Source organism: Pseudophryne corroboree, chromosome 11 (assembly GCF_028390025.1).
Source record: "Pseudophryne corroboree isolate aPseCor3 chromosome 11, aPseCor3.hap2, whole genome shotgun sequence".
NCBI lineage: Eukaryota > Metazoa > Chordata > Amphibia > Anura > Myobatrachidae > Pseudophryne > Pseudophryne corroboree.
Window position 1 is genome coordinate 29,542,339 of NC_086454.1, and position 23,312 is coordinate 29,565,650.

The 23,312-nt window shown below is 49.2% G+C and overlaps 1 protein-coding gene across 1 annotated transcript in view; it reads left to right on the forward strand.

The window, feature by feature from the left end:
- The first annotated feature begins 5,711 nt into the window (after nucleotides 1–5,711).
- Nucleotides 5,712–23,312, forward strand: part of DKK3 (dickkopf WNT signaling pathway inhibitor 3) — a 136,259-nt gene continuing 118,658 nt past the window's right edge. Inside the window, exons 1-2 of the mRNA XM_063946427.1 lie at nucleotides 5,712–5,817; nucleotides 7,040–7,275. Of these exons, the coding sequence (XP_063802497.1) occupies nucleotides 7,084–7,275 (192 nt within the window). The 5' untranslated portion in view covers nucleotides 5,712–5,817; nucleotides 7,040–7,083. The remainder of the gene's footprint in view (nucleotides 5,818–7,039; nucleotides 7,276–23,312) is intronic.

Sequence of the window (23,312 nt, forward strand, 5' to 3'; positions counted from 1 at the left end):
GATTACTGAGACTGGCTGATCCACATAACACACCGGAGAGCGCTCACATTATCTGATCCGTCACGTGTTGGCACAAACCAGAAACGAAGGGGTACGCTTTGGGGGAGGGGGCACACAATAGTATAGCAATTGGTTCAAATTTGTATTTATGAAAGTTTATTTATAGTATGTGTTCAACCTTAACGAGTCCACTTTTATTTTTATATGTGACATATTCAAGCCTAACTAAACACACAGGGTCCCCAATGTCTAGTGTTTATTGCGTTATGGGGCAGACGTAATGACGACCGAGATCACATGGTTTTGTCTTGTAAGTGATTACCCCTTTAAACAAACGTCCAAGATCGTCCAGCTCCGGTGATCTGGGGCGTCATTGCATCCTGCCCTAATTCTGATCATGTTCTAATATTTTGCATATAATTAAAGAGAATGAAAAAGAACTCATTAAGGTATGATGCTGACATTAGGGTCAGGCTGTGGCAGGTGGATTAGGGTTAGTTACTAGACGGTTAGGCGTAGGGATTAGGTATAGGGGAGGAACGCCCACCAGAATGCTGGAGCATCAAAGGTCTGGCCCTGAAGTGACTCTCACATGACTACCGGGAAGCTGCACCGGAGTTGCTGCAGCCATCAGCTCAGGAGCAGATAAAGTGACCACTGGGGATTATATGTCAACATTATAATATGTCGACATTTCGTCAGGGTCTACATGATGAATGTTGACGCGGTCAGCATCAAAAGTATGACTATTGGCATATACCACACCCGGTGCAGCTGATGGTGGCGTCTGAAGGTGCACCAGGTGGTATTATAGCGGGTTCACTACGGCTGGCCGGCGGTCGGGCTCCCGGCGACCAGCATCCCGGCGCCGGGAGCCCGACCGCCGGCTTACCGACAGCTTGGCGAGCGCAAATGAGCCCCTTGCGGGCTCGCTGCGCTCGCCACGCTACGGGCACGGTGGCGCGCTACGCGCGCCACACTATTTTATTCTCCCTCTATGGGGGTCGTGGACCCCCACGAGGGAAAATAATTGTCGGTATTCCGGCTGTCGGGCTCCCGGCGCCGGTATACTGAGCGCCGGGAGCCCGACCGCCGGCAAACAGAAGACCACCCATTATAGCATATGCAGACACTGACAGTCCGTGCACATTCGGCCACACGGGTGTACGCCAGGGAAGGACTTTGTAGTGCCATTAGCATAAACGCTCAACTGCGGCAAAAGATTTGTCTGACTCAGAATCAGCCCCTGTATTCTATGAAGTGTGTAACCTTACTGTATTTGACTGTGTTATATGTCTATAGTGTTTCTGTAATGTTCTATGATCTGACTGGGTGGTCTTCAGTATGCGGGCTGTCGTGATCCCGGCGCACAGTATACCGGCGCCGGGATCCTGACAGCCGGCATACCGACACTTATTCTCCCTCGTGGGGGTCCACGACCCCCCTGGAGGGAGAATAAAATAGCGTGACGTGCATAGCGCGCCACCATGCCCGCAGCATGGCGAGCGCAGCGAGCCCGCAAGGGGCTCATTTGCGCTCGCCACACTGTCGGTATGCCGGCAGTTGGGCTCCCGGCACCGGTATGCTGGTCGCCGGGAGCCCGACCACCGGCATACAATACTACACCCGATCTGACTCAGTGCTACTTCCTCTCCTTCAATCTGACAACTTTTTTTTTTTTTACTTAAAGCCCGAGGTGTGTGGCTTCATCATCCAGTGTCTGTGACCAAACGTGCTGGGGGCGTAGGTTCTTGGACCCTCTCCAAAAGGAGAAGGGCCTCATTACTCCCCAAACCCCCAGAGCCAAAAGGCCTACTGAGGGGAAAAAGGGACTGTGGGTCCCCCCTTGCTGAAGCGCAGAGGGACCCTCGTGTATACCCAAGGTTGGCCGAAGCTTCCCCCTGGGGATCGAAAACAGCTTCTGGCCCTCCCCAAAAGGAGAGGACCTCGGCAACTTAGGAGAGAGGGTGGCCCTTAAGGGTCTCACCTAAGCCCCAAACAAAAAAAGTGACGTGACAAACTAAAAACATAAATAAGTGCTAGTGTAGTGCAAGAGTGCAAAACACATGCGTGAATAAATAAATAAATAAATAAATAAATAAGCCTCAGCCAGAAGGCCAGGGCAAAGGAAAGTGGGTGCAGACAGGAAGGGTTGAAGTGTTAAGTGCTAAAGTGCCTTCGTGCATTGGTGGTCCGAATTCCCAGTGCATTTCTGGCACCCCTGTCCCTTCCAGTTCCAGGGGCACAAAATACCTCGAGCTTCTAGCTGCTCCCGACCTCTCAGCCAGACCAAGCTTCATACCCACTCTGTGCCAGGGTCAACCCCCATTACGAGAGTAGATACTAGACCAGGCCGTTCCCGCTCAATGTAAAGGGTCCTATTTCAACCCCTAAGAAGGTAGCGGATACTAAGCCCAGTTTTTCTCCACTCTCGACCAGAGGCTTTGCCACACCCCAGCATGGTACTCCACAAGGTGTTTCTCCATTCCACACTAGGAACCACTCACGCTCGCAGTGTAAGAACAGGTACTCCACCAAGTGTTTCCCTCAAGCAGGTACTACACTTGATCTTAGCCAAAAGGCCGAGAAGCGACAACTTCCCTAGCGAAACGGTAGGGGTAGTACAGACGCGATTCGCATCACCGGAGCTCCGCGCCAATACTCAATGCTAATATATATAATGTGTGATAGTGATAACATTATAGGTGTGTTGTATGATTGTGCCAATATTGTATATAACTGTTGTGTGACTGTACTGTGTGTTATATAAGGGTTTAGGTTGACATTATTGTGTGACTGTGTAGTGTACAGCTGTATTGTGTTTTTGTTTCTATAACTGGGCAGTGTGAAACCACATTGTACTGTATATATATTACTGCATTGTGTGTTATATGTGACTGTATTGGCTGATTGTTACTGGCGAGAGAGTAATGGATATAAGTGCATTGTATCTATTGTGTATATTCCTTATAAAGAGACATAATAACATATAAGAATTATTTGGAATTATAAATGTTCAGGAATTACAAGGAAGATAATGTTTCATTGGTCTCAGGTTTCCGAACTTAGGGTCTGATTCAGCGTTCAACTCCCATGGTGGATGGACTGCGCACGTTCCATCGTGCTGGTGATCCGATGAAGGCTCAGCACTCGGATCGCGGTGTCGGCAGAAGGAGTCGTTTTTCTTCAGACACCTCCTGCTGCATTAACATATTTTTGCATCCAAAGTTGCAGCAGCAAACAGCGTCCATCTCTGAGGCAGGCCCGTATGCCGTTACTTTAGGTCAGGAATCCTAGAATGACATGATCCCGCCCCCCGCTCTCTAGTTACCTCGCCAGTCAGTGATTTCCTCTGGAAGGAGACGGTTTGGCTGATTAGCAATCACTATAATCACAATACTTTCTCCAACTGCAGCAGAGTCTGTACACATCTGGGACCAGCTGGGAGTATCCCACCCCATCACGGGACAATGCTACTATGAGCCAAGACGTTACACCATCAGACCACATTCTGGAGGGCCAGGGTTATAATCCATATAAGAACATCATTATTATATTAATAATTATTAATCATAGTGTCGTCGTCCCCGAAAAATAAAAAAAATAAAAGGGGGGGGGGGGGGGGTTACAGAAAAAGCAGGTGGACATGGCAATATTATGCAGCACATTAGTAGACTCAGGGAAAGCTCTTACTTTGGGGGGGCTCACTAAGTAGGAGCCGGGAAGCAAGTGCTGACATCATGATAATAAGTCACCTGGTGCAATGTGTATAATGGGCTACCTGCCACAATGTGTATCAGGGGCTCTACCTGGCGCAATGTGTATCAGGGGCTACCTGGCACGATGTGTATAAGGCGCTAACTGGCACAATGTGTATAAGGGGCTCTACCTGGTGAAGCATGTATAAGAGGCTCTCCCTGCGCAATGTGTATAAGGGGCTACCTGGCGCAATGTGTATAAGGGGCTCTACCTGGCACAATGTATAAGGGGATATCTGGTGCAATGTGTATAAGCTGCTACCTGGTGCAATGTGTATAAGGGCTCTACCTGGTGCAGTATGTATAAGCGGCTACCTGGCGCAATGTGTATAAGCTGCTACCTGGCACAATGTGTATAAAAGGCTCTACCTGGTGCAATATGTATAAGGGGATACCTGGCACAATGTGTATACGGGTCTCTACCTGGCACAATGTGTATAAGGGGCTACCTGGCGCAATGTGTATAAAGGGCTACAGGGTTCTAACTGGCGTAACGTGTATAAGAGGCTCTATCTGGTACAATGTGTATAAGAGTCTCTACCTGGCGCAATGTATATAAGGGGCTCTACCTGGAGCAATGTGTATAAGGGGCTAACTGGTGCAATGTATATAAGGGGCTACCTGGGGCAATGTGTATCAGGGGCTCTACCTGGCGCAATGTGTATAAAGGGTTACCTGATGCAATGTGTATAAGCTACTACTTGGTGCAATGTGCGTGCCTGTCTTGCCCTGGGTGGTGAAAATCCTAATTTCTGCCCTGCATTGATCAATACATGAACTAAAACTCCATTGTGTGTTTGTGTGTGTGATTTTGGACTTGAGGAACCTGCACATTGTGTGACACTGTATATGGGGACTGTCTGTTGTGTTAAATTGTATATGGGAACTCTATGGGCGGTAGTTAATTGTTGGAAAAGTCAGTTGGGTGTCTGTTTTTTCCTATCTAATAGACAGGAAAAAACAGACACCCAATCGACTTTTCAAACAACTGAATACCCCACTATGTATATGTATAGGTCGACCACTATTGGTCGACAGTAAATAGGTCGACATGGTGTCTAGGTCGACAGGGTCTTTAGGTCGACATGTTCTAGGTCGACAGGTCAAAAGGTTGACATGAGTTTTTCACAAATTTTTTCTTTTTTTGAACCTTTTCATACTTAACGATCCACGTGGACTACGATTGGAATGGTAATCTGTGTCGAGCGAAGCGGTAGCGGAGTGAAGGCACCATGCCCGAAGCATGGCGAGCGAACGCGGTGCACTAATTGGGGTTCCCGGTCACTCTACGAAGAAAACGACACCAAAATAACATTAAAAACTCATGTCGACCTAGAACATGTCGACCTAAAGACCGTCGACCTAGACACCCTGTCGACCTAGTTACTGTCGACCAATAGTGGTCGACCTAGACATTGTCGACCTAGTTACTGTCAACTTTCAATACCACACCCATATCTATATATCTATATATATCTATATATCGATATATATCTATATATCTATATATATATCTATATATATATCTATCTATATATATCTATCTATATATATATATATATATATATATATATATATATATATATATATAAAATGTGTGTGTTACATTGTATAGGAGTGATATTATGCAACTACTGTGTGTGCTGTGTTACATTGTATTACTGTGCTGCGTGTGTTCTTCTCTGACATAGCGTCTAGTCTCGGCCTATGATGAGTCAGTATGCAGATTAGTGGGCGTGTCCTGCAAGAGCCTCTGCTGCTGCTGCTGCTTCTGAGCGCTGTCTGTGATCATCCAGGAGTCGGGTTCCGTTGCCGGCTGCATCTCAGGTCAGTCCCGGGGTCTCCGTGATGTGGGGGTGGGGCACAGCTAGTGCTCAGTATGGGGGGGGGGCTGTGCCTCTATACAGGGTACAATGTGTGACCCACATTATATTAAGTAAGATTGACAGATAGAGTGTTGCTGTGTGCTGGTCACTGTGCTGCGTTATCTATTCCTGGTGCCTCACTCCTCTGCATTATCTGTTCCTGGTACCTCACCCTTCTGCATTATCTGTTACTGGTCAGTATGTCGGTGCCTCAACCCTCTGCTTTATCTGTTACTAGTCAGTATGTCGGTGCCTCACCTCTCTAGATTATCTGTTACTGGTCAGTACATTGGTGCCTCACCCCTCTAGATTATCTGTTACTGGTCAGTACGTTGCTGCCTCACCCCCCTCCATTGTCTGTTACTGGTCAGTATGTCATTGCCTCACCCCTCTAGATTATCTGTTACTGGTCAGTACATCGGTGCCTCATCCCTCTAGATGATTATCTGTTTTACTGGTCAGTATGTTGGTGCCTCACCCCTCTAGATTATCTGTTACTGGTCAGTACGTCGGTGCCTCACCCCTCTAGATTATATGTTACTGGTCATTATGTCGGTGCCTCACCCCCTGCATTATCTGTTACTAGTCAGTACGTCGGTGCCTCACCCCTCTAGATTAGCTGTTACTGGTCAGTATGTCGGTGCCTCACCCCTCTAGATTATCTGTTACTGGTCAGTATGTCGGTGCCTCACCCCTCTAGATTATATGTTACTGGTCAGTATGTTGGTGCCTCACCCCTCTAGATTATCTGTTACTGGTCAGTACGTCCGTGCCTCACCCCTCTGCATTATCTGTTACTAGTCAGTATGTCGGTGCCTCACCCCTCTAGATTATCTGTTACTGGTCAGTACGTCGGTGCCTCACCCCCCTGCATTGTCTGTTACTGGTCAGTACGTCGGTGCCTCACCCCTCGATATTATATGTTACTGGTCAGTACGTCGGTGCCTGACCATCTCTAGATTATCTGTTACTGGTCAGTACGTCGGTGCCTCACCCCCCTGCATTGTCTGTTACTGGTCAGTACGTCGGTGCCTCACCCCTCGATATTATATGTTACTGGTCAGTACGTCGGTGCCTCACCCCTCTACATTACCTGTTACTGTTTGCAATTTACTGAATTATATAACATTCTCTATAGCTGGATGGTTCTAAGGGCACCACCATCCTGTGCAGCTGGGAGAAAATATTGGCTGCATTCCCCCCCCCCCCAACCAGATCTTACTGTACATAACTAGGAGTCACCAAGTTGTTGGAATGTTCATCAGTATTTCCATTTGGCATAAGGACAGGGCTCATGGCACCATGTTTAGTCCCACCATGTCCAGGACCACGGCACAGCGTGTCACCGCCTGTGTGTGTCTCAGACTGAGTGTTGTGGTTCAGTCACTGATGTCTTGCCTCCCTCTTGTGCTGCAGATCTAGGAACCAGCATCCTCCTCCTGTCTGGACGTGCTGTCAGGATGAGCCCTACATTACGTCTCTCCGGGACCTTCCTGGTCGCGCTGGCTCTGGGCTTCGCGGCTGCATCTCCAACTCCTAGATCTCCAGACTTCGATGATGATTTGATGGATTCCAGCCTGGGTGATATGTTCAGGGAAGTGGAGGAGCTGATGGAGGACACTCAGTACAAGCTGCAGAATGCAGTCAAAGAGGTACGAGCCACGTGCAGCTGGACTTATTAATGCCACCTTCTAGTTGCACTGCTGCCCATGTAACCCTCCTAATATATTTCTGACTGCCAGATGAATGTATAGGAGAGCATAGGAGACTGTTGGTGGCCATAAGGACAGTGTAGTGAGCTGTTAGTGACCATAAGGACAGTGTAAGGGGCTGTTAGTGGCTATAAGGACAGTGTAGGGGGCTGTAAGTGGCCATAAGGACAGTGTAGGGGGCTGTTAGTGGCCATAAGGACAGTGTAGGGGGCTGTTAGTGACCATAAGGACAGTGTAAGGGGCTGTTAGTGGCCATAAGGACAGTGTAGGGGCTGTAAGTGGCCATAAGGACAGTGTAGGGGGCTGTTAGTGACCATAAGAACAGTGTAGGGGGCTGTTAGTGACCATAAGGACAGTGTAGGAGGCTGTTAGTGACCATAAGGACAGTTTAGGGGGCTGTTAGTGACCATAAGGACAGTGTAGGGGGCTGTTAGTGACCATAAGGACAGTGTAGTGAGCTGTTAGTGACCATAAGGACAGTGTAGTGAGCTGTTAGTGACCATAAGGACAGTGTAAGGGGCTGTTAGTGGCCATAAGGACAGTGTATGGGCTGTTAGTGACCATAAGGACAGTGTAGGAGCTGTTAGTGCCCATAAGGACAGTGTAGGGAGCTGTTAGTGACCATAAGGACAGTGTAGGGGGCTGTTAGTGACCATAAGGACAGTGTAGGGGGCTGAGGAGCCATAAGGACAGTGTAGGGGGCTGTTAGTGACCATAAGGACAGTGTAGGGGGCTGTTAGTGACCATAAGGACAGTGTAGGGGGCTGTTAGTGACCATTAGGACAGTGTAGGGGGCAGTTAGTGACCATAAGGACAGTGTAAGGGGCTGTTAGGGGGCCATAAGGACAGTGTAGGGGGCTGTTAGGGACCATAAGGACAGTGTAGGGGGCTGTTAGTGACCATAAGGACAGTGTAGGGGGCTGTTAGTGACCATAAGGACAGTGTAGGGGGCTGTTAGTGACCATAAGGACAGTGTATGGGGGCTGTTAGTGGCCATAAGGACAGTGTAGGGAGTTTTAGTGGCCATAAGGACAGTGTAGGGAGCTGTTAGTGGCCATAAGGACAGTGTAGGGGCTGTTAGTGGCCATAAGGACAGTGTAGGAGGCTGTTAGTGACCATAAGAACAGTGTAGGGGCTGTTAGGGGCCATAAGGACAGTGTAGGGGGCTGTTAGTGGCCATAAGGACAGTGTAGAGGGCTGTTAGTGGCCATAAGGACAGTGTAGGGAGTTTTAGTGGCCATAAGGACAGTGAAGGGGGCTGTTAGTGGCCATAAGGACGGGGCTGTAGGGGGCTGTTAGTGGCCATAAGGACAGTATAGGGGGCTGTTAGTGGCCATAAGGACAGGGCCGTAGGAGGCTGCTAGTGGCCATAAGGACAGGGCTGTAAGAGGCTGTTAGTGACCATAAGGACAGGGCTGTAGGGGGCTGTTAGTGGCCATAAGGACAGGGCTGTAGTGGGCTGTTAGTGGCCATAAGGACAGGGCCGTAGGAGGCTGCTAGTGGCCATAAGGACAGGGCTGTAAGAGGCTGTTAGTGACCATAAGGACAGGGCTGTAGGGGGCTGTTAGTGGCCATAAGGACAGGGCTGTAGTGGGCTGTTAGTGGCCATAAGGACAGGGCCGTAGGAGGCTGTTAGTGGCCATAAGGACAGGGCTGTTAGTGGCCATAAGGACAGTGTAGGGGGCTGTTAGTGGCCATAAGGACAGGTCTTTAAGAGGCTGTTAGTGGCCATAAGGACAGGGCTGTAAGAGGCTGCTAGTGGCCATGAGGACAGGGCTGTAAGAGGCTGCTAGTGGCCATAAGGACAGGGCTGTTAGTGGCTGTTAGTGGCATGTCCTACATCACTAATACCTCAGCATACATGTTCCTCCTTATTACACCCATCTATCTGCTTTTCTGATTAAATGTTTTTATTGGATATATTATACTATTTTAAACCCTTTTAAATACATGATTCTCATTCGTCAGTCGGGGTTATCAGAGGTTCTGCACTTTGGGCCTGATTCCGATTTGTAAGTAATTGCTCAGCCGCAGGAAAACGCAAAGCTGCGACTGCATTTCTGTGCAAAGAAAATGCAAATGCAGCGGGAGACGTGTGTAGGAGATAGAGGCATCCTGCATGTAGCTGCCAGATCCCAGTGCTGGGAACACGGCCTCAGGTCACCGATTATCGCGGGTTGCGATGACGGTAGCAGTCCGCTGTCATTCTGCATACGCTGAAGCTTAGTCAGAATCTTGGTCCTGCCTTGGGATCCATGTGGGATATTCCAGGATTTGCAAATCCTTGTGTCACATTGTGAAAACCATTCCTGCCTTTAATGTTTGTTTTCTTTATTTAGTAGTAACCGCTCCCTCCAAAGCGGCAGAATGGCAGTTTCTATGTATCGTATGTATACAGGCCCTGTGTGGTTAAAGTGCTGTCTGTATTTCAATATCCAGGGAGGCTGTCATAGTGTTTTGGTGATTATAGAATTAACTGTGCCCCCATCCTCGCCTGTATGTCCTATTTGTTGAAAGAGAAGTGCGCTATTGCACAGATTTCAATCTTTCTGTTCTGTAGGGAGGCTTCATGCCATATCCCAAGATGGTCACCGAGACCTCTACAGTGCATGTGCAAAGAGTGGGGAGTCTTGTTTCTTTACTTTGTAAGGGACTGTGTAGTGTTTTCTGCATATGAAGCTGTTCTAGCATTCCTACCCCTCTACGCTTAAGCTTAGCTCCATCATCAGAGTACATGTAACAGTGAGTACGGCTATATCAGTTATCAACGACAAACCAACACCACTGGCTAAGTAACTGTGCTGTTCAGAGTTTGAGTCATCCACTGGGGCCTATATAACTCTGCAATATCAACACCTGCACACACATCATCATCCAACATTGTTTACTGCTGGCCACTATGTGCAGCAGCTGTGGAGAGTGCCGGATTTCCGCCTAACAACAATATGGCTGACCTGGACATCCGCTTCTCAGTAAAGAGCAAAAGACATGTAAAATAGTACATTTATATTGAATTATAAAGATCTTGGAAATGGATGATGTCCCTTCAAAGTATTCTCCCTATAATCCGTTCTATAGAGCAGACCGTTATTTGGATAGGCTCCTAAAGGAGGCATGAGGTTTCTACTTGAGACGCCGGAATTTTGTAGTTTCTGTTTTAATTTTCCTCTGGTTTTCCACGCGGTTCAGTGCGCTCCTTAATCCTGGCCAGTCTTTATTATAAAGCAGCATATTTTTGGCAGCTGGCTAAATAAAACAGGGACGTGTAGGGGGAAATTGCTGGGCTGTGGTTTTTACTTAAGACCATTTTTTCCTAACGAAATCTAACATGGAAAAAAACAAAACTCTGTATTTCTTTCCAGGAGACAAAGCAAATGTCTGAAGGGAAAGGAGGCCTAACTTACAGCGCATGTAGTAATATCACGCCGTGGCAGAATCTCAGGGTTATTACCCTGTGTTACTGGTACAGGCAATTCTACATAGGGAATGTGACTCTTCCCTGGCTGTAAAACATGTACTTGCAGTCACAGCCACCTGAGACCTGTCCTGTTTGGGCGCAGTGGAGATGTGTGGTGGTGGCGTTTTCCGGTATACGCAGCTGGTCGTGAGAGGCGCGGAAGCTAGAGATAATGCAAATAATACGAGTATTGCTTGTATTATGCGTCCTTAACATTATTTTCTCCCTGAAATGTGACTGTGGGGGACACTGATGCGACCAGTCAGATACAGTGTGTGCAGCTGCAGGGAAGTGAAACTTCTCGCAGCTGCCGCTGTCAGCCTCATTCACTCATTAAAAAAACCCAGAATTTTGGAGCGTTTTTTTTGGGGAAAAAATAGTTTAGTGATTAAGTCACCTGTGCCTAAGCATGGATATCCTTAAAACCTGGACTGTTGGGCTGCCTTGAGGACCGCGTTTGGGAACCAATGTTCTAATCCATTCACCTATTCTGATGGGGCACAGGTTTGTACACTGTGATCCACTCACCTGTTCTCCTGGGGCACAGGCTTGTACACTCTAATCCATTCGATTATTCTCTTGGGTGACAGACTCGTATCTCTGCTCCATCCACCTGTTCTCCTGGGGCACCGTCACACACACACAGGGCTGGTGTGATGTTCCTAAGTCACATACTTCAGAAATATTTGCAGAACCCTCTGGCTCTTAGCTTTATGCAGATATTTTATTTGTGAGCCTAACATCCTCGTACAGAATAAATAAGCTCTAATAGGTAATCTTCTATTACTGTATATGTATATCTCTGTGAGTGTCTGTGTAGAACAAGGAATCATCTGACCACTGCCAGTGCCCAATGGGATCATTATAGTACAACATATATTCGTCCTAAGTTAGACACAAGGGGTAAGGCGGACGAATCTCCCAGATGTCCACACACTGCGCATGCACCAAAGGAAGAGTTTGGTGACTGCGCATGTGCCATATCAGGCTTATGCGTATGTATGAAGAACGCTGGTGTGTAAGGATTGATATGTCCATCGTCGTAGCACACTTTCTGTAAAATGGGTGTTTCTGGGCCGTGAACTATTCCAATTCTGAGTGTGGCAGGCGTGTAGGAAGTCTTCATGGCATGAAGTAGGCTGCCACGGACATGTGGAAAAGTGCCCGCAGATGCGTCCGACTCAGAACAAGCCCATGATTTCCTCTCTTGGTGCAGCTGATGCTGGTGCACACAAATATCACTGTGAGTCCATCAACTTTTATCAGACAGGTGCTCGGAGGGTTAGATCACTGGGTACAACTGGTGTTGGTGCACACAAATATCACTGTGAATCCGTTGCATTCTATGAGGCAGGCGCTCAGAGAGTTAGATCACTGGGCTCAGCTGGTGTTGGTGCACACAAATATTACTGTGAGTCCATCACGTTCTGTCAGGCAGGTGCTTGGAGAGTAGATCACTGGGCTCAGCTGGTATTGGTGCACACAAATATCACTGTGAGTCTATCACGTTCTGTAAGGTAGGTGCTCGGAAAGTTAGATCACTGGGTTCTGCTGGTGTTGGTGCACACAAATATCACTGTGAGCCCATCACATTCTATCAGGCAGGTGCTCTGAGCGTTAGATCACTGGGCTCAGCTGGTGTTGGTGCACACAAATATCACTGTAAGTCCATCACGTTCTGTCAGGCAGGTGCTCAGAGAGTTAGATCACTGGGCTCATCACATTTCCTCTTGTTTCAGCTTCCGTTGTCTTACATTGTGCATTTACTTCTATTATGTTATTGCCGGTGACCGGTAACACCGGATCTTCAGTATTTACTGTGCTTTTGTGCTGTTTGGGTTTTGCATGAAATAATTTTTTACTGTGTATAAATCGAGCAGCTCTACCCTGCTATACTGAGCAAAGACCTGATTGCAATGTTTGTCCCATTGCTAGGAAATAACAGATGCAAGTTAGACACCCTCCCTATCTATCCAATGTTGTTTGAGTCAATGGAAAAAGTTTTTTGCATTCAGTGTTGGGATTGCAATGGTTCCGTCATCACATGATTGTTTCTGATGGCTGATCCAATGGTCCTCTGTGTCCTTTCACCTGCGGACACAGGCCCTCATTCCAAGTTGATCGCTAGCTGCTTTCGGTCGCAGCGCGGCGATTAGGTGAAAAAGCGGCATTTCTGCGCATGCGTATCGTACGGGCCGCAGTACGCACGTGCAAAGTACTTTCACCCAAAACTATGCAGTTTTACACAAGGTCGAGCAACGCTTTTCTGTCGCTCTGTTGAACGGTGAGTGATTGACAGGAAGTGGGTGTTTCTGGGTGGTAACTGGCCGTTTTCAGGGAGTGTGCTAAAAAACGCAGGCGTGACAGGTAAAAACGCAGGTGTGTCTGGGGAAACGGGGGAGTGGCTGGCCGAACGCAGGGCGTGTTTGTGACGTCAAAGCCGGAACTAAACTGACTGAAGTGATCGCAAGGTAGGAGTAGGTTTTGAGCTGCTCAGAATCTGTATGAAAAGATTTTCGAGCAGTTCTGCGATCCTTTCGTTCGCACTTCTGCTAAGCTAAGATACACTCCCAGAGGGCGGCGGCCTAGCGTTTGCACTGCTGCTAAAAGCAGCTGGCGAGCGATCGACTCGGAATGAGGGCCACTATCCGGGTCTGAAACACAGTAAATGTAGCATATATTTAATTGCAGGTGGAAAGAAGTGAAAGAAGTGGTAGAAGCAGAATTTTCCACTGATATAGATGGTAACTGCAGCTTGCGGATATGGTAAATTCAGTACAATACAGAGAACCGTCTGGTTCCATCAGATTGTCTATTCCCTGCTTCTGCTGCAAGTGCTAAACAAATGGACTTTTACGCTCTATGACGGCATCTAAGCTGGGGACGTAGCGGCTGGTCGTGCAATCAGTGTATAGCTGTGAGCTTGCTGGTGCCGTTAGACTGTTCCTTAATTATGGAGCCTTCACATATCTGCTCTACCAAGATAAGGGCCTAAAGCCTACCAAGATCAGGGCCTAAAGCCTATCAAGATCAGGGTCTAAAGCCTATCAAGATCAGGACCAAAAGCCTATCAAGATCAGGGCCTAAAGCCTACCAAGATCAGGGCCTAAAGCCTACCAAGATCAGAGCCTAAAGCCTACCAAGATCAGGGCCTAAAGCCTACCAAGATCAGGGCCTAAAGCCTATCAAGATCAGGGCCTAAAGCCTACTAAGATCAGGGCCTAAAGCCTACCAAGATCAGGGCCTAAAGCCTACCAAGATCAGGGCCTAAAGCCAACCAAGATCAGGGCCTAAAGCCTAACAAGATCAGGGCCTAAAGCCTACTAAGATCAGGGCCTAAAGCCTACTAAGATCAGGGCCTAAAACCTACCAAGATTAGGGCCTAAAGCCTACCAAGATCAGGGCCTAAAGCCAACCAAGATCAGGGCCTAAAGCCTACCAAGATCAGAGCCTAAAGCCTACCAAGATCAGAGCCTAAAGCCTACTAAGATCAGGGCCTAAAGCCTATCAAGATCAGGGCCTAAAACCTACCAAGATCAGGGCCTAAAGCCTACCAAGATCAGAGCCTAAAGCCTACCAAGATCAGAGCCTAAAGCCTACCAAGATCAGAGCCTAAAGCCTACCAAGATCAGGGCCTAAAGCCTATCAAGATCAGGGCCTAAAGCCTACCAAGATCCCCCACATTAGGCGCAGTTATATTGCCACTGCGTGAGGAGCTACAAGGATTGATGGTGCCCAGAGCTAATAACAAAATATGTTGCCCCCTTTGATACTTATATTGGTACTGAAATACATATTGGGGTCATTCCATGAAATATAGGACACAACAGTGGTCGAAGTGGAAATTTTGAAGTGGGGGTATGCAAAAGTCAAGGATGTAATTATGCGCGCGCCGAAGGCGCACACGCTCCAGAAAGGGGGCGTGGTCACCCAAAGGGGCGTGTCCCGTGTAGTAGAACCCCTTATACTATCTAGTACTGGTGCCCCTTTCACCTTGTAGCACACTGAATGAGCTGAAATTCGCATTATAGCACACTGAATGAGCCGAAATTCACATTGTAGCACACTGAATGAGCCAAAATTCACATTGTAGCACACTGAATGAGCCGAAATTCACATTGTAGCACACTGAATGAGCCAAAATTCACATTGTAGCACACTGAGTGAGCCGAAATTCACATTGTAGCACACTGAATGATCCAAAATTCACATTGTAACACACTGAATGAGCCGAAATTCACATTATAGCACACTGAATGAGCCGAAATTCACATTATAGCACACTGAATGATCCAAAATTCACATTGTAACACACTGAATGAGCCGACATTCACATTGAAGCACACTGAATGAGCCGAAATTCACATTATAGCACACTGAATGAGCCGAAATTCACATTGTAGCACACTGAATGAGCCGAAATTCACATTGTAGCACACTGAATGAGCCGAAATTCACATTGTAGCACACTGAATGAGCCGACATTCACATTGTAGCACACTGAATGAGCCGAAATTCACATTGTAGCACACTGAATGAGCTGAAACTCACATTGTAGCACACTGAATGAGCTGAAATTGTGACAGCAGGGACAGCCAGAGTGACGACAGGGAGAGAGACAGTGACGACAGGGAGAGAGACAGTGACGACAGGGAGAGAGACAGTGACGACAGGGAGAGAGAGAGAGTGACGACAGGGAGAGAGAGAGAGTGATGACAGGGAGAGAGAGAGTGATGACAGGGAGAGAGAGAGAGTGACGACAGGGAGAGAGAGACAGTGACGACAGGGAGAGTGACCACAGGGAGAGACAGTGACGACAGGGGGAAAGATGGGGAGAGAGAGTGACGACAGGGAGAGAGTGATGACAGGGAGAGTAAGGACAGTGACGACAGTGAGAGTGACGACAGGGAGAGAGACGGGGGGAGAGAAAGTGACGACGGGGAGAGAGAGCGACGACAGTGACGACAGGGAGAGTGACGACAGAGAGAGACAGTGACAACAGAGAGTGACGACAGGGAGAGAGTGACGACAGGGAGAGTGATGACAGGGAGAAAGTGATGACAGGGAGAGAGTGACGACAGGGATAGAGTGACGACAGGGAGAGTGAAGACAGTGACGACAGGGAGAGTGATGACAGTGACAACAGGGAGAGTGACGACAGGGAGAGACAGTGACGACAGGGAGGGTGACGACAGGGACAGTGACGACGGACAGTGACGACAGTGACAGCAGGAAGAGAGGTGACAGCAGGGGAACATTACCTTATTTGTTGCTGGCAGCAGTGAGCTGGCGCCGGGCGGCTGGTGGCTGGTGAGCGGTGTGCGCGTGCGGCTGGCGGCAGTGAGCGGCTGTGAGCTAATACAGCGCTCTACACAGCCGCCGGCCGCCGCGCACGTACGGGGAGCACAATGTGCAGCAGGATTCCACTTTCCTTGCCTCCTGCTGCACTTTCATGGGCTCATTTCCGGGTCAGTGGAAGAAGTGGCGGTATACCATACCGCCATATATCGCCCCACTTCGACCACTGGGACACAATACATGAAAATGAAATTTCACATAACCGCTAACATTTTAGTATATTTATGCTGCTAAAAGAACGTTGTATATTGTGTGATTATTGTAAATCGATATGTTTATCGCATACTGATTTCCCACGTGTATAAACATTAAATGTATGTATATGGAAGTTATTGGAGTAGATGCAAAAACAACTAATTTCCATGTAATTTAGAAGAGTCTTTTATATAGCCATCACCACCGGATGGGGATGTGTTTGGCATCCCGGCGGTTGGAATGCCGGCAGTCATGTGACCGACGCCGGAATCCCGAAAGCCAACATTCCGAAGGTAAGTATTGCAGTGGGTGTTAGGGTTAGGGCCCAGGGGGGTAGGGCTTGGGGCCCATAGCCCCCCCCCCCCCCCGAGATTTAGCCCTAGCCACCACCAGAGGAGGGTTAGGGTGGGGGTGGGGGGTGGGTCACCGCACTTACCCCACCAAACGTGTCGGGATTCTCTGTTTCGGGATTGGTCATGTGACTGCAGTCCTCCCGAACTCCGGCATATCATACTACACCCACTAGATGAACTATTTTATACACCTGCACAGTTAATCAGATAGATAAACAGGCCTACATTGATTAATTCACGTGGGTTGTACAGGTGTGAGTAATTTGTATCAGAGCCCTGTGACTGGGGACAGAAATGTAACGTGAGTCACATGTCAGAATTCATTTCAAGTATAGGCCCTCATTCCGAGTTGTTCGCTCGTTCTTTTTCATCGCATCGCAGCGATTTTCCGCAAACTGCGCATGCGCAATGTTCGCACTGCGGCTGCGCCAAGTAAATTTGCTAAGAAGTTTGGTATTTTACTCACGGCATTACGAGGTTTTTTCTTCGTTCTGATGATCGGAGTGTGATTGACAGGAAGTGGGTGTTTCTGGGCTGAAACTGGCCGTTTTATGGGTGTGTGTGAAAAAACGCAGCCGTTTCTGGGAAAAACACGGGAGTGGCTGGACAACGGGGGAGTGTCTGGGCGAACGCTGGGAGTGTTTGTGACGTCAAACCAGGAACGAAACTGACTGAACTGATCGCAGTGGCAGAGTAAGTCTCGAGCTACTCAGAAACTGCTAAGAAATTTCTATTCGCAATTTTGAGAATCTTTCGTTCGCAATTTTGCTAAGCTAAGATTCACTCCCAGTAGGCGGCGGCTTAGCGTGTGCAATGTTGCTAAAAGCAGCTAGCGAGCGAACAACTCGGAATGAGGGCCATAGTTTGGTCAACGTTCAGTTTTTAGTTTGTGTGTCAGTCATAAGTTTAGGGTCTAATAAGTGTACAGTATAACAATCATATTGTAAAAATAATTAGAACAGGTTTAAATAAATATACAAGTCCCCTCAGTCCCTACCGTAGGGTATATTTACAAAGATTCGTGTTTTGGCCGTTTTGAAGGGTGTTTGAACTCGAATGGTATCGGGTGCATTTTACTGCAACTTTTTGAATCCTGATACGGTCATTCACTAAGCTGCCGACTTTTCACAATTCGTATTTTCCGATGTCGATGTGATTCGTAATATCAGGCAGTGTTTTACGGGAGTGATGAGTAAAACACTGCCTGACAAAACACAAGGAATCCCGGCCGGATCTGTGAGATCCGTGCAGGGCTTCATTGTGTACCTTAAAAAGGTTTTTAAAGTGTTTAAAAATCAGAAAAAAATTGCGTGGGGTCCCCCCTCCTAAGCATAACCAGCCTCGTGCTCTTTGAGCCGGTCCTGGTTGAAAAAATATGGGAAAAAAATTGACAGGGGTTCCCCCATATTTGATCAACCAGCACCGGGCTCTGCGCCTGGTCCTGGTGCAAAAAATACGGGGGACAAAAAGCGTAGGGGTCCCCCGTATTTTTTGAACCAGCACCGGGCTCCACTAGTCAGAGAGATAATGCCACCACCGGGGGACACTTTTATATAGGTCCCTGCGGCCCTGGCATTAAATCACTAACTAGTCACCCCTGGCCGGGGTACCCTGGAGGAGTGGGAACCCCTTAAATCAAGGGGTCCCCCCCCTCCAGCCACCCAAGGGCCAGGTGTGAAGCCCGAGGCTGTCCCCCCCATCCATGGGCTGCGGATGGGGGACTGATAGCCAAGTGTAAAATAAAAGAATATTGTTTTTTGCACAAGAACTACAAGTCCCTGCAAGCCTCCCCCGCAAGCTGGTACTTGGAGAACCACAAGTACCAGCATGCGGGGGTTAAACGGGCCCGCTGGTACCTATAGTTCTTCTGCAAAAAAAATACCCAAATAAAAACAGGACACACACACCTTGAAAGTACAACTTTATTACATACATTCCGACACACACACATACTTACCTATGTTCAGATGCCGACTCGGCCCACGTCTCGACGTCGATTCCAGGGTACCTGAAAATTAAATTATACTCACCTAAATCCAGTGTGTCGTGTCCTTTTTTAATAATCCACGTACTTGGCAAAAAAACAAACCGCATACCCGATCCACGCACTGAAAGGGGTCCCATGTTAACACATGGGACCCCTTTCCCGGACTGCCAGGACCCCCCCTGACTCCTGTCAAAGAGGGTCCCTTCAGCCAATCAGGGAGCGCCACGTCGTGCCACTCTCCTGATTGGCTGTGTGCTCCTGTAGTGTCTGTGAGGCAGCACCCGGCAGAGATACAATGTAGCGCCTATGCGCTCCATTGTAGCCAATGGTGGGAACTTTGCGGTCAGCGGTGAGGTTACTTTCGGTCAACCGCTGACCGCAAAGTTCCCACCATTGGCTACAATGGAGCGCATAGGCGCTACATTGTATCTCTGCCATGTGCTGCCTCACAGACACTACAGGAGCACACAGCCAATCAGGAGAGTGGCACGACGTGGCGCTCCCTGATTGGCTGAAGGGACCCTCTTTGACAGGAGTCGGGGGGGGTCCTGGCAGTCGGGGAAAGGGGTCCCATGTGTAAACATGGGACCCCTTTCAGTGCGTGGTCGGGTTTCCGTTTTTTTGTTTTGCCAAGTACGTGGATTATACATTGGACACAATCTACACTGGATTATGTGAGTATAATTTTTTTCACAGGTACCCCATGGATTCTACAGGGACAAGAGGACAGAGCCTCGTGTGAACATAGGTAAGTATGTATGTTTGGAGGTGTGCATGTATGTAATAAAATTATACTTTCACGGTGTGTGTGTCCTATTTTTTGGGGGGTATTTTTTTAGTAGTAGTACTACAGGTACCAGCGGGCCCGGTTTTCCACCGCATGCTGGTACTTGTGGTTCTCCAAGTACCAGCTTGCGGGGAGGCTTGCTGGGGCTTGTAGTACTGCTACTAAAAACAATATTCACATTTTTTCAAAAGGCTATCAGCCCCCCATCCGCCGCCCTTCGATGGGGGGGACAGCCTCGGGCTTCACCCCTGGCCCTTGGGTGGCTGGAGGGGGGGGACCCCTTGATTTAAGGGGTTCCCACTCCTCCAGGGTACCCCGGCCAGGGGTGACTAGTTGGGTATGTAATGCCAGGGCCGCAGGGACCTATATAAAAGTGTTCCCCGGCTGTGGCATTATGTACCTGGCTAGTGGAGCCCGGTGCTGGTTTCAAAAATACGGGGGATCCCTACGCTTTTTGTCCCCCGTATTTTTGGAACCAGGCGCAGAGCCCGGTGCTGGTTGATTAAATATGGGGGAACCCCTGTCATTTCCCCCCCCATATTTTTTCAACCAGGACCGGCTCAAAGAGCCCGAGGCTGGTTATGCTTAGGAGGGGGGACCCCACGCAATTTTTTTTTTCAGTTTTTACACTAAACAGACCCTTTCCCATAGATAACCATGCACAGATCTCACTGATCCGTGCATGGGCCCTCATTCCGAGTTGTTCGCTCGCAAGCGGATTTTAGCAGATTTGCTCATGCTAAGCCGCCGCCTACTGGGAGTGAATCTTAGCATCTTAAAATTGCGAACGATGTATTCGCAATATTGCGATTACACACCTCGTAGCAGTTTCTGAGTAGCTTCAGACTTACTCGGCATCTGCGATCAGTTCAGTGCTTGTCGTTCCTGGTTTGACGTCACAAACACACCCAGCGTTCGCCCAGACACTCCCCCGTTTCTCCGGCCACTCCTACGTTTTTTCCGGAAACGGTAGCGTTTTTTCCCACACGCCCATAAAACGGCCTGTTTCCGCCCAGTAACACCCATTTCCTGTCAATCACATTACGATCGCCAGAACGATGAAAAAGCCGTGAGTAAAAATCCTAACTACATAGCAAATTGACTTGGCGCAGTCGCAGTGCGGACATTGCGCATGCGCATTAAGCGGAAAATCGCTGCGATGCGAAGATTTTTACCGAGCGAACAACTCGGAATGAGTGCCATAGTTATCCAAACTCGACTGGAAAAAGCAGGTCTATTTTTTTGCTGGTTTTTTTAACGAATCGATAAAAAATAGACCCGCACTTGAGCACTCAGAGACTAACACCCAAATACGAATGAATAGTGAATGCCCGTATTCTATGAAATAACAGCTGCGTTTGATCGATGGTCTATTCATTCGTATTTCTGAACTTTGCAAATCAAACCATTACGAATAGTCCAAACACTGCCGAGATTGGTGCTTAGTGAATTCCCGGATTGGGACTTAGAAAAAAAACCACAAAACGGACAAACTCGAATTCTTAGTAAATATTGGCCCGTATGTCCTTTCTGGTGTAACATGAGTCACGCATATAAACAATGAAATGTAACTACTGGGAGTGTAGTTTTTTTGTTTTTTCCCTGCTTCTAAGCATTCATTATGACTACCTACCCCATATATTATTGTCATATTTTGTCAATGTTGAATTTCAGCTTCATTTTTGTGTGTGGTGCATTTAAACTTCTTAAAATGAACATGAAATGTAACGTGAGTCACACGGAATGACCCATTGGAAACACAAACAAAGGAAGTGCGAGAGCAAGGTAAAACCTCAATATACTCTGACTGGGACGAATAACACATGCACTCATACTCACTCACTCACTCACTCACTCACTCACTCACTCGCTGTTGTGTATAGGCAAATATAAAGTGAATGATCTGGAGTGTGTGGTGTCTTAAGCCCCCAGAAGCTTCAGGGGTTATGATAGTGTAAAATACATTTTTACATTTACATTTCCTCCACCAGCTGAGACTATAATGTAAGGTCACCTAGACCATCCCCCCGAGTCTTACCAGCGCCATCCCACCTGCGTCCCTCTGGCAGATCACCCCCACCTGCGTCCCTGCGGCAGATCACCCCCACCTGTATCGCTCCGGCAGATCACCCCCACCTGTATCGCTCCGGCAGATCACCCCCACCTGTGTCCCTCCGGCAGATCACCCCCACCTGTATCGCTCCGGCAGATCACCCCCACCTGTATCGCTCCGGCAGATCACCCCCACCTGTGTCCCTCCGGCAGATCACCCCCACCTGTGTCGTCCCTCCGGCAGATCACCCCCACCTGTATCGCTCCGGCAGATCACCCCCACCTGTGTCCCTCTGGCAGATCACCCCCACCTGCGTCCCTGCGGCAGATCACCCCCACCTGTATCGCTCCGGCAGATCACCCCCACCTGTATCGCTCCGGCAGATCACCCCCACCTGTGTCCCTCCGGCAGATCACCCCCACCTGTATCGCTCCGGCAGATCACCCCCACCTGTATCGCTCCGGCAGATCACCCCCACCTGTGTCCCTCCGGCAGATCACCCCCACCTGTGTCGTCCCTCCGGCAGATCACCCCCACCTGTATCGCTCCGGCAGATCACCCCCACCTGTGTCCCTCTGGCAGATCACCCCCACCTGCGTCCCTGCGGCAGATCACCCCCACCTGTATCGCTCCGGCAGATCACCCCCACCTGTGTCCCTCCGGCAGATCACCCCCACCTATGTCGTCCCTCCGGCAGATCACCCCCACCTGTATCGCTCCGGCAGATCACCCCCACCTGTGTCCCTCCGGCAGATCACCCCCACCTGTGTCGTCCCTCCGGCAGATCACCCCCACCTGTATCGCTCCGGCAGAACACCCCCGCCTGTGTCCCTCCGGCAGATCACCCCCACCTGTGTCGTCCCTCCGGCAGATCACCCCCACCTGTATCGCTCCGGCAGATCACCCCCACCTGCGTCCCTCCGGCAGATCACCCCCACCTGTATCGCTTCGGCAGATCACCCCCACCTGTGTCCCTCCGGCAGATCACCCCCACCTGTGTCGTCCCTCCGGCAGATCACCCCCACATGTATCGCTCCGGCAGATCACCCCCACCTGCGTCCCTCCGGCAGATCACCCCCACCTGCGTCCCTCCGGCAGATCACCCCCACCTGCATCGCTCCGGCAGATCACCCCCACCTGCGTCCCTACGGCAGATCACCCCCACCTGTGTCCCTCCGGCAGATCACCCCCACCTGCGTCCCTCCGGCAGATCACCCCCACCTGCGTCCCTCCGGCAGATCACCCCCACCTGCGTCCCTCCGGCAGATCACCCCCACCTGTGTCCCTCTGGCAGCTCACCCCCATCTGTCTCTCCATAGTGACTCACCTTACATGACACAATGGGGGTCATTCTGAGTTGATCTCAGCCAGCAACTTTTTGCTGCTGCGATCATCTAGTCCACGCCTATGGGGGAGTGTATTACAGTTTAGCATGACTGCGATCGCTTGTGCAGCCCTGCTAAGCTAAAAAAATTTCAAGCAAATGTAGACTAGTCCTATACCTACTTACTCACTGTGCGACGATCCCTGTGATGCTGGGGCCGGCTTTGACGTCAGACATCCGCCCTCCGTTCTGCTGGACACGCCTGCGTTTTCCTCACCACTCCCCGAAAACGGCAGCCAACAGTCCGGATCCGCCCTGGAACGCCTTCTCCATGTCGATCTTCTTTGCGGTCGGCTCTGTGACCGCTTCCTTCGTTAGCCGCGACGTAACCCAGTGACCCCTGTCACCGGGCAACGGCGCGCACGTGCACTGCGGCCGCCGGGCATGCGCATTCTGTACCCTT